Below are 13,874 nucleotides of genomic sequence, written 5' to 3' on the forward strand. Positions count from 1 at the left end.
CGTCAAGCTTCCGTTTGTGCCCCTAGGCACAGACCCTTCTACTTTTTTTTCGGGAACAGACAACTCTACTCTCAAGTCGAATTTCCACGATCGAAGGCCGATCGCCCTCTGGTGGTGAGTGCTGTCAGAAACAGCACGAAACCCCTAATTGCATTTTGCTTTCTCCGTTCATTTCTGGCTCTCAGTATTTCGAATGCCATAAGCGCTATTTTGGAATCAAAAAGAGCAAACAGAATCATTTGTACAACCCTATAATACTTGTGGTTTACAAAAGGTTAAGCTCTGTGCACCCTGTTTTCTTTGCTCACGTTGAACAAAACCTTGTTTTCAAGAATTTGATTTTAGCATGTATGGTTGTAAATAGAAAATCCAGTTGTCAGATTTTAGTTGCCAAAAGTTGAAACAGATTGTGACTCCCGGTTCTGGAACATAATTATTGTGTCCAAAAATGAAGTCTGCTTTGATGGTAGCTGAAAAACCTTCATTGGCGGCATCATTAGCAACAATTTTAAGCAACGGAAAGTGTTCAAGCAGGAAGGGTACGTATACGAAATTCAGTACATTAAAATCTGCGACGCTAGGCTGAGCACACCCTTTCGAGTGACAACAACAATCACATTCGTTTGTAGATTTCGTGGGAGGAAGATGTCCATGAATGGATTCTTTTTTGTTTTATTTACAGGGTCCAATAATGCTTGCTCGGTGCACGAATGGTATGGAAATTTCCACGGAGAGCAAGTAAGGTTTAAAATGACTTCCGTATGCGGACACATTATGGGCCTGGAATTTGTAGGCAAGTTCAACTCATGGGACAAAGTGGATCCGGCTGAATTGTTCTCTTGTCCAACTGAAAAAAAGGAGTCCACTCCGAATCTTCGTATGCCGGCATTTTTGAGCCAGGAAGCGAAAGGTTGCGACTATTTGATTCTTTGGCTTGATTGCGATAAAGAAGGAGAGAACATCTGCTTCGAAGTAATGACGGCGGTTTCAGGTGTGATCCGTAATGTTCAATCTGACAGAGTCACGTACAGGGCCAAGTTTTCTGCCATCACCGATAAGGATATCAAATATGCAATGGACAACCTTATTCATCCCAACGAAAATGAAGCGAAATCCGTCGATGCTCGACAGGAACTGGATCTCAGAATCGGTTGTGCATTTACTCGGTTTCAAACGAAATTCTTCCAGGGTAAGTACGCAGACTTGGATGCGTCTCTTATTTCCTATGGCCCGTGCCAAACACCTACGCTTGGATTTTGCGTACAGCGACACGATGAGATTCAGACCTTCAAACCTGAAAGCTTTTGGTATGTTCAAGTGACTGTAGGGGAAAATCCGGAAATTAAACTCGATTGGTCAAGGGTCCGAATCTTCGAGAAAGAGGTTGCCTGCATGTTTTTGAATAAAGTTAAAGACCAGAAAGAAGCCTTGTGAGTTGTACTTTGCTAGAATTTCGAACATCTTGATGTAAATTATTAATTATTTTGCAATTTCAGAGTCGAAAACGTTACATCCAAAGAAACGTTCAAAAGTAGACCTCAGGCTTTGAATACTGTAGAACTGATGAGAGCGGCCAGTTCCGGGCTGGGTATTGGTCCACATTCAGCAATGCAAATAGCTGAAAAGTAAGTATTATGAAACTGATACAGATACGATTTACATATGTTTATACTTTTTTTTTTCATACAGATTGTATACTCGCGGTTACATCAGTTATCCTCGTACGGAAACTACCCAATATCCGGCAAACTTCGATTTGGTGTAAGTGTTTAAACCATTTTACAAGATGAAAAATCAAGAAAAACCTTTATGCGGTAAATTAGTAGCATTCTAGATATCCATTTTAAAAGGCCCTATCTGCATTGAACGGTTTTCTTTATGGACTTTCTCTTTCATTAATAACTCAGCTGTAAAATCATTTCCATGTGTTTGATGATTTAGATGCTTAGGAGCAACTTTATCAAACTATGTTCAAAAATAGAACAAAATCTGTTTACAATGAAGAAAATCGATCAAAGTAAATAGGACCTTTCAAAATGTTCATCTACTATTAGCACCAATTGCACACCGCTCAAGGGAATTAAAGCCGTTGGTCCCCGGTTCATGAGTTGATGGGTCGATAGGTAGGGTCCAGGTGTGGGAGCTGCCTTCCTGGCGTCGGTAGCATTGGTGCTCAGCACGGAAAACAAAATCGACGAAAAACAAATCAAAGAAAAAAAAAAAACTCAGGAAATTTATTTATTAATTTGATGTACTTGGGGAAATTGGAAGAACCTATCCACAGGAGCCATTGGACACTTAGAGAAAAAGGTGGCAGAAACTTCCAGGGACGTTGGAGGAACTGAAAAAACTTCCCGAGGAAATTGCAAAAGCTTCGAGGTGATGTCGGAAGAAGCCTCCGGAGGGACATAAGTAAAAACAAATCAGAGAAGTAGAAATACACATCCAGGGTGTCCATTCAAATTCCATTTTTCACTTCCCGGTTATATAAAAAAAACTCTACCTTCAACAAAAAAGGCGTTAAAAAATAACCCTTTAGAGATAATGATAAAATTTTGTGAACAGAATTTGAAAATTTTTCAGATCGCGAATTGGTTGAATTTCATGTATTAAGAAAGTTGAACATAGTAATTTATTAGGAAATCTTGAAATTGAAAAAAAAAATGAGGCGCTTTGTCCCTGCGTCACTTTTAAGACAGAATAATTTACTATATGTTAGAATGTAAGTTCACAGTCCGAGAAACATTTAATGATTCTAAAATATAGAAAATATTTCATGATTTTAAACATAGAATTTATCCAAAATCTGGGATTGGAAATTTTCTGATTCCGGACTTGTAGAAAATACAATTTGATGTGCTTCGAAAAGAACTTCTGAAAAAAGAAGATTCAACTACATGGTTTTTCCGAGGGTTTTCCGATGTTTGTCGATACTAAAGCTTTCGGCCTTCAAAGGTTTATCAAAATTCAGGTCATTGAAAAAAATCCGGGCGCGAACAAATTGCGAGTGAGAGAAAAGAATAATATGAAAGTTGTATGCAAGAGAATATAATAATTATAATAGTTATTATAAAGTTGATTGATTCCAAGTAACATTATAAGTTTAAAGGACTCTTCAAGACCAAATAATGGCATACAAAACTAATATAAAATCAAAAATTTTACTTGGGATGAGTATATATGATCTTTCCCGGTGCAATTTAAGTTTTCCCGCATTTTTCCCGTTTTTTTCCCGGTAAATCCGAATACCCGGGTTTTCCCGGATTTCCCGGTTGGATGAACACCCTGCACATCCGGAGGGAGAATCTGGAAGAAACTTCCGGAGTAATTTGGAAAAACTTTTGGAGAAAATTTAAATAAATTTCCATTGTAAAAATCTTGAATGCGAAGTCAGAAAAGCTACCAAAGCGGGCTACCGGGGCAAGCAGTGACAAATTTCCGGAAGAACTTGGCACAGACTTCCAGGAAAAGTTTAAAGGAATTTCTGGGAGTCTGAAGACTCAAACAAAGGCGGTTACATATACTTCCGGGGAAGCTGGAAGAAAGTTACAGAAGAATTCAGAAAAGTTTTCCATGGCAAGTCAGAAGGAATTTCCGGGTGAAATGGGCAATAATTTCCGCTTCCAGGAAAGTCAGAACATTCTATTGGAGCAGAAAATTTGAAGAAATGTTGAACGATGGAAGAAATTTTCGGGGGAAGTTTGAAGAAACTTCCAGGGAAAATTGGAAAATTCATCCAGAGCAAGTTGGAAGAGAGAGAAATCATCCGAATCATTCTGAAGAAGCCGGTCAAAATCTTCAAGGGAAAGATGGAAAAACCTCCAGTGAAAAAAAAAACGGAGAATCCAGGACGAATCAGGAGACACATCCGGGGGGAATTCGTACAAATCTTGCGGGTGAAATCAATATACTAGAAGTTATTGAAATATGTTTTCTGCTGGCTGACTGAGTTATAATTCTAATTAATAACTATAGAAAATTATATCTGATCACTGGTATTCAGTTATTTCCCGATTCTCGGGAAGCCAGAATTGGCTGGAAAATGGACATTACTCGGTAATTTTCTAGGTTGTTAAGGACAGTCTTTTTTGCATTTACGATGATAGCATCATAGAATTTCAGGCCATGAAATGTTTTTCTCATGGAGGAAAGATAGATGGAAAAATTATTTCGATTTCCTCAGCATCTAACTTGGTTCTGAAAACAGCAATAAACTATGAAACTGAAGACATAAGCTTGTAGTACAACACATACCCTAATACTTCAATTATACTTCTTTCAGCGGCGTGGTAAAACTTTTCCAATCGTCTTCGGAATTTGGAGAGGAAGCCAGAGACATTCTGCGCGACATGAATTCCCCTCGTAAAGGATCGGACGCCGGAGATCATCCTCCCATTACTCCCATGAAGTTGGCATCTCGCAATGAGCTGGATGGTGGTGACAACTGGCGAGTATATGATTACATTGTCCGTCATTTCCTTGGCACCATCTCGCGTGATCTCAAATACCGACTGACGACCACTAAATTCAAAATAGGCACCGAATTGTTCACCAACACGTCTAGCGTTCTGATCGATCCCGGCTATACAAAGGTAATGACTTGGCAAGCGTTCAATAAGAACGAAGTCATTACCCCGTTCACGGTGAATGAAAAAGTCAAAATAAACGATGTTCGATTAGTGGAAAGCCAAACGGGACCTCCGGACTATCTGACTGAGTCTGAGCTCATTTCACTTATGGAGAAACATGGAATCGGTACGGATGCTTCTATACCGGTGCATATCAATAACATATGTCAGCGAAATTACGTTACAATTGGCGGAGGACGGACGCTGACACCCACGAATCTCGGCATTGTTTTGGTTCACGGGTATCAAAAGGTGCTCTATTGAATAGTTTGCTAAAGCTATTAGTTTTGACGATTGTTATTTGATTGCAGATTGACCCGGAGCTAGTTCTACCCACTATGCGGACGGCTGTAGAGCAACAGTTGAATCTCATAGCGCATGGCCATGCGGATTTCCGTTGTGTTCTCAAGCATGCTGTTGAAATTTTCCGCTTGAAATTCCTTTACTTCGTCCAAAACATAAGCAATATGGACATTCTCTTTGAAGCTACATTCTCTTCGTTGTGTTCTTCAGGAAAAGCCCTGTCCCGTTGCGGCAAATGCCGCCGTTATATGAAGTACATCCAGACGAAACCGGCGCGACTACACTGTTCCCAATGTGACGAAACATACACAATGCCAACGAAGGGCATAGTAAGGGTTTATCGCGAGCTAAAATGTCCACTTGATGACTTTGAGCTGCTAGCCTGGTCGAACGGAGCCAAGGGAAAATCGTATCCGCTGTGCCCATACTGCTACAATTATCCTCCATTCAGGGACATGCCCAAGAACTCTGGATGTAACAGCTGTCCGCATCCAACGTGTGCCCATTCGCTGTCCAGCCTGGGCGTGTCCAGCTGTATTGAATGTGACCGTGGTGTTCTAGTACTGGATTGTACCATGTCTCCAAAAAGTTGGAGATTGGTATGCAACTTTTGCGACGTCATCATCAATTGCTTCGACGATGCCGTGCGAGTTAATGTCGAAGGTAAGATACTGCTGGAATTCCTATTCCAAATCCGTTGACTCCATTTAATTATTTTGTTTTTTTTTTTACAGCCGATTCTTGTGAAGAATGTGGAGCGCAACAAGTCACTGCAATCTACAAAGCCGAAAAAACACCGTTCAAAGATGATGTTACCGATAAGAAAGGGTGCATTTTTTGCTTTACAGATTTCATTCCGCTGGTTTGTGAATCCACACAGAAACAACCCGAATGTGAAGAAACTAATCTATTTATTTTTGCAGGTCGAAAAGCATAAAGCCGTTGAAATGCGCCGGGCGCAGGGTGGCAGGGGCAGAGGTCGTAGTGTACGCGGTCGTGGCGGAAAAAGCAGCAGAGGCCGTAACAAGCCACCGAAAGACAAGATGGCTCAGCTCGCAGCTTATTTTGTGTAATAAAATTAGTATTCCTTCAACCAGCATTTATGAATGCTGTCAGCTATCAATATAATTGTCCAGAGAAACTAAAAATACAGTAGATTTATTATTATTGTGTTGGCGTATCTAGCATAATACTGAACAAAATGAAGTAAATACTTTTGAACAGGATGTCGCTTGCTAAATAAAAGTTTCCGAAACTCTAATATACTACATTGTGAACAATAAACTCTGCGCAGGGGTTAGGTTGATCCAGCACCAGTGACCCCAGCCGTTATCAACCAACATCAGCTTAAATCCAGAGATCAGCTCCATATTCTGAACGGCAAGACATGCTTTAAACGTTTTAACATTAATAATAGAGCATGCTTCAACTTTTAAATAGCGTTATGTTATGTAAGATGTTTTAATTTAATTTTAAGGGAAATTATGAAACACTCAGAAATATTTGATTTTGTATGAAAAACATACGTAACAAATGCCGACGCCGGTGGTGTTGTGGTAAGCGTGACTGCTTTCTAATACCCCAATGGGTCTGGGTTCAATCCCAGCCGAGGTCGGTGGGATTTTTCTGAGGCATAAAAATCTCTGGTCACGTCTTCCTTCGGAAGGGAAGTAAAGCCGTTGGTCCCGGCCCATGTGTGTTGTGAATGGGTGCGATATCCTACGCAGGTGTGGAAGCTGCCTTCCTGCACATTCGATTGTCGTCAATGGATGGCAATCGATGTCCGTCGGTGATTGGCAGTAGATTGCGGAACAGAGACCGATGTTAAATAAAGGAAAGAAGAAGATACGTAACAAATGCTTTTTCTTGATTTTAACTGCGAGGGTCTTCAACAATTTCTTATTTTAGTATTTTCAATTGAAAGATCATTTAATTTAACATAACATATAAAAAAAATCAGCGATGTCGAAGAAGTCGTTTTGGAGATACAATTTTTATTTAAATAAAAAATCATTGTTCCGCAATAAATCTCTATAATAAAGATAAAAATAAAAACATTGTTCCGCAGCATGGAAACGATGAAGACGCAAGGTAGTTCACAATGCGTCTCCATCGAGTCACAGCAGCTGTGTGCAATACATGCGTTGAACATGCTAGCCAAAAAAATTACCCATATACGGTCTTTTGTTGTTTTCGCTTTTGCGGTGTAGCACTGGTGTAGTGTAGTGACAGCTCAACATCATTTCAGTGCCAACATTTCAAAGGGGCGTAATTGCTTTTGCAACCAATGACTTTAACCGTCAATTTCTCGCGAATGAAATCTTACCTCTACAAAATTACATTGCTTGCTGATAGAGGAAACATTCCTCTACCTGTTGGTGTCATTATTTTTCATGAGTGAGCTTTTATTCGCGAGAAATCGACGACTAAAGCCATTGTTTAAAAATGCAATTACGCCCCTTTGAAATGTTGACACTGATTTGTTTGTAAACAATGTTTGTATATCTACACCCTAAATTATTTCGGTGTACGGCAGTGTAGCACCGGTGTAGTTACACCGCAAAAACGAAAACGACATTTTAGTATATGCCATTCGATTACCTGTGCCTTGAAATGTATAAGAGGCTGTTCATTAACTACGTAGACAGTTAATGAGAGGGGAGTGGTAGGCAATTATCCCGTCTACGTAGTTAATGAACAGCCCCTAAAGTGATTTGAACCAAGTCGATAAATGTATCGTTATCGATAAATCGTTAAAACCGTACCGTGTAAATTGCGACTCAGCGCGCCAACAGTGTAAAAAAAGGGGAAAAAACTTGAGTGTACAGTGAAATCTCTACAACTCGATGTTATCTCTACAACATCGAGTTATAGTTATATTTCCAGTACAAAATCATTATCACAGAAGCCATGAAATTAATGTTTACTATGGTTCTATAAGTCGATAACGTACGAGTTAGAGGACATCGAGTTGTTGATTGCAATTGTGTACAACTAATCTTAGCTAATTTTAATGTTATTTTATATAATTTGTTTAAAAACGGAAAAAAAAACCGAACTGTAGAACTAATGAATACACTTAATTGAAAGCGTTAAGAACAACCCACGTAGAAAAGACAACTCCAATAACCACATGTTGCTTACTGTTTGTTGTCTGAACGTCTACCGTTTCCATGGGGATACACAATAGCAACGGTTGCCATGCGTTAAATAAACAAAACAAATTGTGTAACATTGAATCACTAGATGGTGACAAAGTGCTTCTCATATTAATATTTAGTAGTAAATGAGCAAAGTGGACCAAATTACAACTGTATGTTATGCTAATGCACCGTAATATATTATTTATTATTAAATTAAATGGGTAACTTCATACAACGGTGTTTTTCACGTGCGCAACCAGAAGAGTATGTTTAGGATAAATTTTCATAAGCAGGTGTTAACATTTTATGAATCTATTTTGCTTTTTTAGTGACGTATTAGGACTGCTTGTCGTGGGGTTGGAAAATTCTGGTAAAACGGAAGTGGCATATAAAATATGCGGATCCAAACGGGACGAGTTTCTGCAGACTAAAGGATGTAGAGTGTTCAACACAATTGTTGGTAATGTTTTCCTTACATTGTTTGATGACGAAACTTCAAAAGTAATCTATTTTTTATAGCAGGAACAAACGTACAGCTCACCGAAGTAGGAGGAGCTCCCGAATTTAGAGACCTTTGGAAATATTATTTTTTAGATGTAGGAACAACTAATCTAAAAATTTAACAATTAAAAAAAAAGTTTCATTTCAGATGTACGGCGTTATTTTTGTTATAGATGCTTCGAGTATCAATAATATCTGTCAATCGTACAAAATATTCAAAAATTTAATGGCACATGACTTCCTAATTGGTAAACCATTCCTTATAATTGCGAATAAACAAGACATACCGGGTTCAGTTGATTGCATAGATATTTGTGAATACTTAGATGTCGAGTTTCTAGCTAATAAGTTTAGGAATCCTTGTATGCTAGAAGCCTGCGGCAAATGGCTAAACGAGTCTAGTGAATATGATGGTCTCATGTTTGGAATTAACTGGCTAGTGAAAACTATAACTGCTAACAAGCAGTTTCTCACAAATAGGATTAACTTTCATCGAGTAATGTTAGAGCACAGTTCTAAGCTATTTGAGAGTCACCGCCCGTGTACTGGAATCCGTAGAAAGGTACATTTTGATCTGTATTTGATATCGATTGCACATGAACTATGCAAATTTCAGAGTTCGAGATTTAGTATACGAGAGTTACGTCCCAAAACAGCTCCCTCAGTATATCACAGCTGGTTAACGGAAAATGACAATAACTATTTATCCAAAAGAAACAGTGTTGTTTCCATTAGAAGCGGTAAAAGTCAAATCACGAATTTAGGAAATACAGAAACTACTACAGACTCGAATACAAATCCAGACGGACTATCGATTGTCGAGGAAGTTGTCGAAAGTACGGAAGCGGTATCGATGAATAAAAATCACACTGGTAAGAACACCATCAATTGTCTGGCGAGATTTGTGGAACTAGTTCACCAATACACCTAAACAATTAAACTGATTGCAGAAGCCATCGTTCTTATAACTAATCGGACGAACGAAGATTTGACCGTTGAGGATTTGTCTTTAACGCTACACAACTCAGATGCTAGCAAAATGGTGAACGCAGTTGCATAAAAATAAAATTTGCGATTTATTGATGTGCCAAAAAGTCTAGAAATGTGAACAGATTGTAATTTCTGGATGAAATAAATACACTCATAGCTCATATTTTTTTTTTTTCCTTGATTTGTTTTCCGTCGATCTTGTTTTCCGTGCTGAGCACCAATGCTACCGACGCCAGGGAGGCAGCTCCCACACCAGGACCCTACCTATCGACCCATCAACTCATGAACCGGGGACCTCGCCGTGGACCAACGGCTTCACTTCCCTTCCGAAATAAGGCGTGATCAGAGATGTTATGGTGGCGCCGACTGGGATTGAACCCAGGCCTGCTAGGGTGAGAGGTAATCACGCTTACCACTACACCAACGGTGCCACTGAAATCTTAGTTAATAATAAACAATACAAATAGCGTGACTCGTCAATGCGGTGTTCTCAAGATAAATGCACTGGGTTAATTGATCATTTCATGCGGCCATTTTGCACAGAGATGGCGCTGTTCCGCTTGTAGGAAGTGATAAAAATCCCCATATAGAATTTGAGAGAAGTGGGAATATTTCCCTATCGGTACATATTCAGGTCAAAAAAGTGAACAACAACCTTAATAAAATAGTCAGGGACTTTGTCGTACAGTTTTTTTCCGGGAAATTATTGTTAAACAAGCTACAATTAAATAAAAATGATTTTACCTGCTTTACTACCAGTCCTCAGAGAGCCAAAGGATTCAAATTTGAGAGAGAAAATTCTCTTTCACGAGCTCAATCTCTCAACATGCCATGTATTTTGATGACACTAGATTTGTGATTTCCCTTTCACAGATTACAAAATAGAGTACACTGGAGTTGCTTTTTACGCGGGTGGTACGTTCCGCGTAAAAAAAAACCGCGTAAATTCCGAAATCCGCGTAAAAAAAACCGCGTAAAAAGCGACTCTAGTGTATAACGATAAACCGCGTAAATTCTTAAATCCGCGTAAAAAAAACCAAAATCCGCGTAAAAAAACCGCGTTAATTCCGAAATTCGCGTAAAAAAACCGTGTAAAAAAACCGTGTAAAAAACCGCGTAAAAAGCGACTCCAGTGTACCTGGCACTATGAAACATGTCTGGTACCTCTACATATGCATTTAGTTTAACATTTGATCCCTCTTTTTTTACATATTCTGCACAAAAGGTACTTTTGCGATAAATGCAAGAATGACAACTGTTAAAAAACGAATACATAACAAAACGACATGTACTAAACTAACGGGGCAAAATACAATAAATCAAATTACTGGTCGGAGTGGTGTTAAGTCCCGAACAGAGGAAAAAAAAGAAGATCAAACTGTTATTGATGAATTTACGTTACGGTCGACCAGCAGATGGAAATGATGTGAAAATGATAATGACGTTTTGCTACCTGTCAAATCGTATGGATTTTTTTTTTTTTGGCCAGTTTTACCTTTGCGTAAATTTATCAATAGTATTTGCACATTCCTCATTTTCGTTTCGCTTTGCTCCACCATTTTGTAATTAATGATTACTGAGTAGCATCTGCAAGTATTCGGGTCGTCCAAGAATAAAGCTCAAGTAAACTATTTGTACCGCGTTTTATTCCACATAAAAAATAATGTCAGAAGTTCGCGTGTTAGTTTAATAGTTGTTTTCGTCGTTATTCATCGGAATATCGCAAAAAAAAACTGGTGAAAACACGGAATTCCCAAGTACAAGTTCGTTTCGTGCGGTACGTTTGCAAGTCGCGCAAAGTCGGCGGCCATTTTGTTTTCGACCGCGAGTGAGTGAAAAATCGGAGTTCGAGATATCTCATCAAAATTGATCCGGATCAGTCAAAGCAGTTCCTGGAACACCAGACAACTCTTTTCTCAAAGCTGCTGAAAGGAATGAATGTGCAGCAGCACAAAACCAGGCGCAAGCACCAGTGCCAATGCATCAACCGAGTGCATTTAATGTACAGGTACCACAACCGTCGCCGCTAATGTTGGAAGGCGATATGAAAGACAATTTTGAGTTCTTTGAGAGAACTGGAACTAGGCAAAGGCCATTGGCATGAAGCGTGAGCTTCCTGTTGTCGGTGATCGGAGAGCGGGCACGTAAAAAATACTTTAACTTCGAGTTGACAGACACGGAGAAGGCAAATCCGGAAACTGCATTTTAAGCAATACGCAAAAAGGTGATCGTGAAGCGAAATATTGTAGTGGAGCGATTGGATTTTTTTTTCTGCGTTTCAAAGCTCTCATGAATCTATTGATGAATACGCATCTCGACTCAAGACCCTACACTTAAAAAATAAATCACATTTCCAATGGAAAATATCCATTAGAATTTCACTTAAGTTTCATGTGATCTCATAATTGGGAATCGCATCACAAAATCAAATGAACCTTATGTGTCCAATGAAGTTTATGTGATTTGTCATATACAATTCATGAGATCGTGTGAACATTATTTGAATTTCAAATAAAAATCATTAATTTTATTATTGGAAAAATATCATGTGCGTTCCCAATGGAAACTATATGAAAACTTTTTTCAGTGTAGATAAGACAGCAAACTCAAGCGGGTAGAGGTGGACTTTATTGCATACAAGGTCATCACGTCTAACAAATGGCACAATATGAGAGCCAAGCTTCTTGCCATTGAGAATGTTACGTTAACAAAGGCAGTAGACATGTGTCGAGCAGAAATTACTGCTGCGCGTGAATAAAATAGGAAAGTCAATGTTTTATTCTCGGAAGCAGACGCTGATCCACTGTGCCTTGGTCAGGCATGGAAAATCATTTGCATTCATTTCGTGCATTCATTTACATTCATTTACCCCTAACTTTTTTCATCAACAGAATTCCGCAAAATAGTGTAAGGAACTTTGGTAGGTTTTGTTATTAGCTACAACTTTTGTTAACAACTTAAATCCGTATCTCTTATGTATGACGAATCAGAGCGAACAGAAGCCACTACTGTTTTTCAGTGAATGTATTTTACATTCACTGAAAAATAGTAACAAGTTCTGCCCGCTCTAATTCGTGATGCATAAGAGATACAGATTTGAGTTATGGGCAAAAGTTGTAGCTAATAACAAAACCTACTAAAGCTCTATACATCATTTTGCCAATTGCTGTTGATGCAAAAAGTTAGAGGCAAATGAATGTAAATGATTGCATCAAATGAATGTAAATGATTTTCCATGCCTGGCCTTGGTAGCGAGGGCACCCATGAATCTCGCCTGTTATTGCCCCACGAACTTCTTTGCAACGGGTGATAGACGGCGTTACAGTATAGTAGCAGGCAATCAAACTTGCCGCCCCTTTTGTAGCTTCACTTCTCCAGTAATTTTTGGCACAGTATAGTCAACCGGTGAACACTCGTGTATATTTCAGTTACCGTGGGGACGTAATTTGTGATTAGCCCCGGTCCCTTTCAAATTGTATCATTATTTATGTACAGTCCTTATATTTTAAATGACGTTTCTCATTCATCTATGGTGGTAAGCTCCAACTCGGATTAACTTTTAATACCGTCCCTGTTTGGATGATCTGCAAAGTGTTTGCTTAGAGTTGTGTTGAATAACTCTGTTGTCGACATCAAACCAGCCTGACATTCTTGATCGGGATTTAATCCGAGGATAATACCGGTTGGAGCTTACCACCACTAGTGATTAATCGATCAACGAACCGGAAAGTAAAATATTTGTAATCGGTTATATCATGCCGATATAAGCATTAACATCTCCAGAGGATCATCACCGATCGTTTCAAACATGTGCTGCACTCTCATTGGTGGAAAAATGGCAGCACAGCAAACAAAAAAATAATCGATTAGTTTTTTGTTTTTTTTTTCCTTTGGTTTGTTTTTTCCGTCGATCTTGTTTTCTGTGCTGAGCACCAATGCTACCGACGTGCCAGGAAGGCAGCTCCCACACCTGGACCCTACGTATCGACCCATCAACTCATGAACCGGGGACCAACGGCTTTACTTCCCATCCGAAGAAAGGCGTTATCAGAGATGTTATGCCTCAGAACATCCCGGCGGCGCCGACTGGGATTGAACCCAGGCCTGCTGGGGTGAGAGGTAATCACGCTTACCACTACACCACCGGCGCCGTTAATCGATTAGTTGTTAATCGAGTATGTAATTAAAAAATGGGACATCTCTGATTTTGGTGTGATTGTTTTGATAAAAATGAGTGCAAAATATCATCTCTACCGAGGGGGCAGCAAAACCACAAAATTACCTTGAATACGAGGGGTTATTTATTGGA

At 39.2% G+C, this 13,874-nt stretch overlaps 2 protein-coding genes across 2 annotated transcripts; both read left to right on the forward strand.

Annotated features, from left to right (window-relative positions):
- The first annotated feature begins 397 nt into the window (after positions 1–397).
- Top3beta (topoisomerase 3-beta) lies at positions 398–6,147 on the forward strand. Its single transcript, XM_065223083.1, has 8 exons — positions 398–539; positions 683–1,430; positions 1,497–1,625; positions 1,690–1,761; positions 4,283–4,880; positions 4,940–5,594; positions 5,666–5,793; positions 5,855–6,147. The coding sequence occupies exons 1-8, from the start codon at positions 449–451 to the stop codon at positions 6,002–6,004; spliced, it is 2,571 nt and encodes an 856-aa protein (XP_065079155.1). The 5' UTR covers positions 398–448; the 3' UTR covers positions 6,005–6,147.
- Positions 6,148–6,464: 317 nt separating this feature from the next.
- On the forward strand, positions 6,465–9,661 carry LOC135702067 (ADP-ribosylation factor-like protein 13B). The gene is made up of 6 exons (XM_065223056.1): positions 6,465–6,487; positions 8,404–8,534; positions 8,594–8,670; positions 8,724–9,137; positions 9,192–9,447; positions 9,526–9,661. The coding sequence occupies exons 1-6, from the start codon at positions 6,465–6,467 to the stop codon at positions 9,633–9,635; spliced, it is 1,011 nt and encodes a 336-aa protein (XP_065079128.1). The 3' UTR covers positions 9,636–9,661.
- The last annotated feature ends 4,213 nt before the right edge of the window (positions 9,662–13,874 follow it).

Source organism: Ochlerotatus camptorhynchus, unplaced genomic scaffold (assembly GCF_037179485.1).
Source record: "Ochlerotatus camptorhynchus isolate MF236.1 unplaced genomic scaffold, CSIRO-AGI_Acam_v1.1 ptg000184l, whole genome shotgun sequence".
NCBI classification, from domain to species: Eukaryota; Metazoa; Arthropoda; class Insecta; order Diptera; family Culicidae; genus Ochlerotatus; species Ochlerotatus camptorhynchus.

What these genes read in the sequence shown, in the direction of transcription:
- Top3beta (XM_065223083.1), top strand. Translation starts at nt 449, where the DNA reads ATGAAGTCTGCTTTGATGGTAGCTGAAAAACCTTCATTGGCGGCATCA. An exon ending in GCAATGCAAATAGCTGAAAA is followed by an intron (nt 1,626 to 1,689) that starts GTAAGTATTATG and finishes TTTTTCATACAG; the next exon opens with ATTGTATACTCGCGGTTACA. An exon ending in CGTGCGAGTTAATGTCGAAG is followed by an intron (nt 5,595 to 5,665) that starts GTAAGATACTGC and finishes TTTTTTTTACAG; the next exon opens with CCGATTCTTGTGAAGAATGT.
- LOC135702067 (XM_065223056.1), top strand. Translation starts at nt 6,465, where the DNA reads ATGCCGACGCCGGTGGTGTTGTG. An exon ending in GGAAATATTATTTTTTAGAT is followed by an intron (nt 8,671 to 8,723) that starts GTAGGAACAACT and finishes GTTTCATTTCAG; the next exon opens with ATGTACGGCGTTATTTTTGT. An exon ending in GTACTGGAATCCGTAGAAAG is followed by an intron (nt 9,138 to 9,191) that starts GTACATTTTGAT and finishes TGCAAATTTCAG; the next exon opens with AGTTCGAGATTTAGTATACG.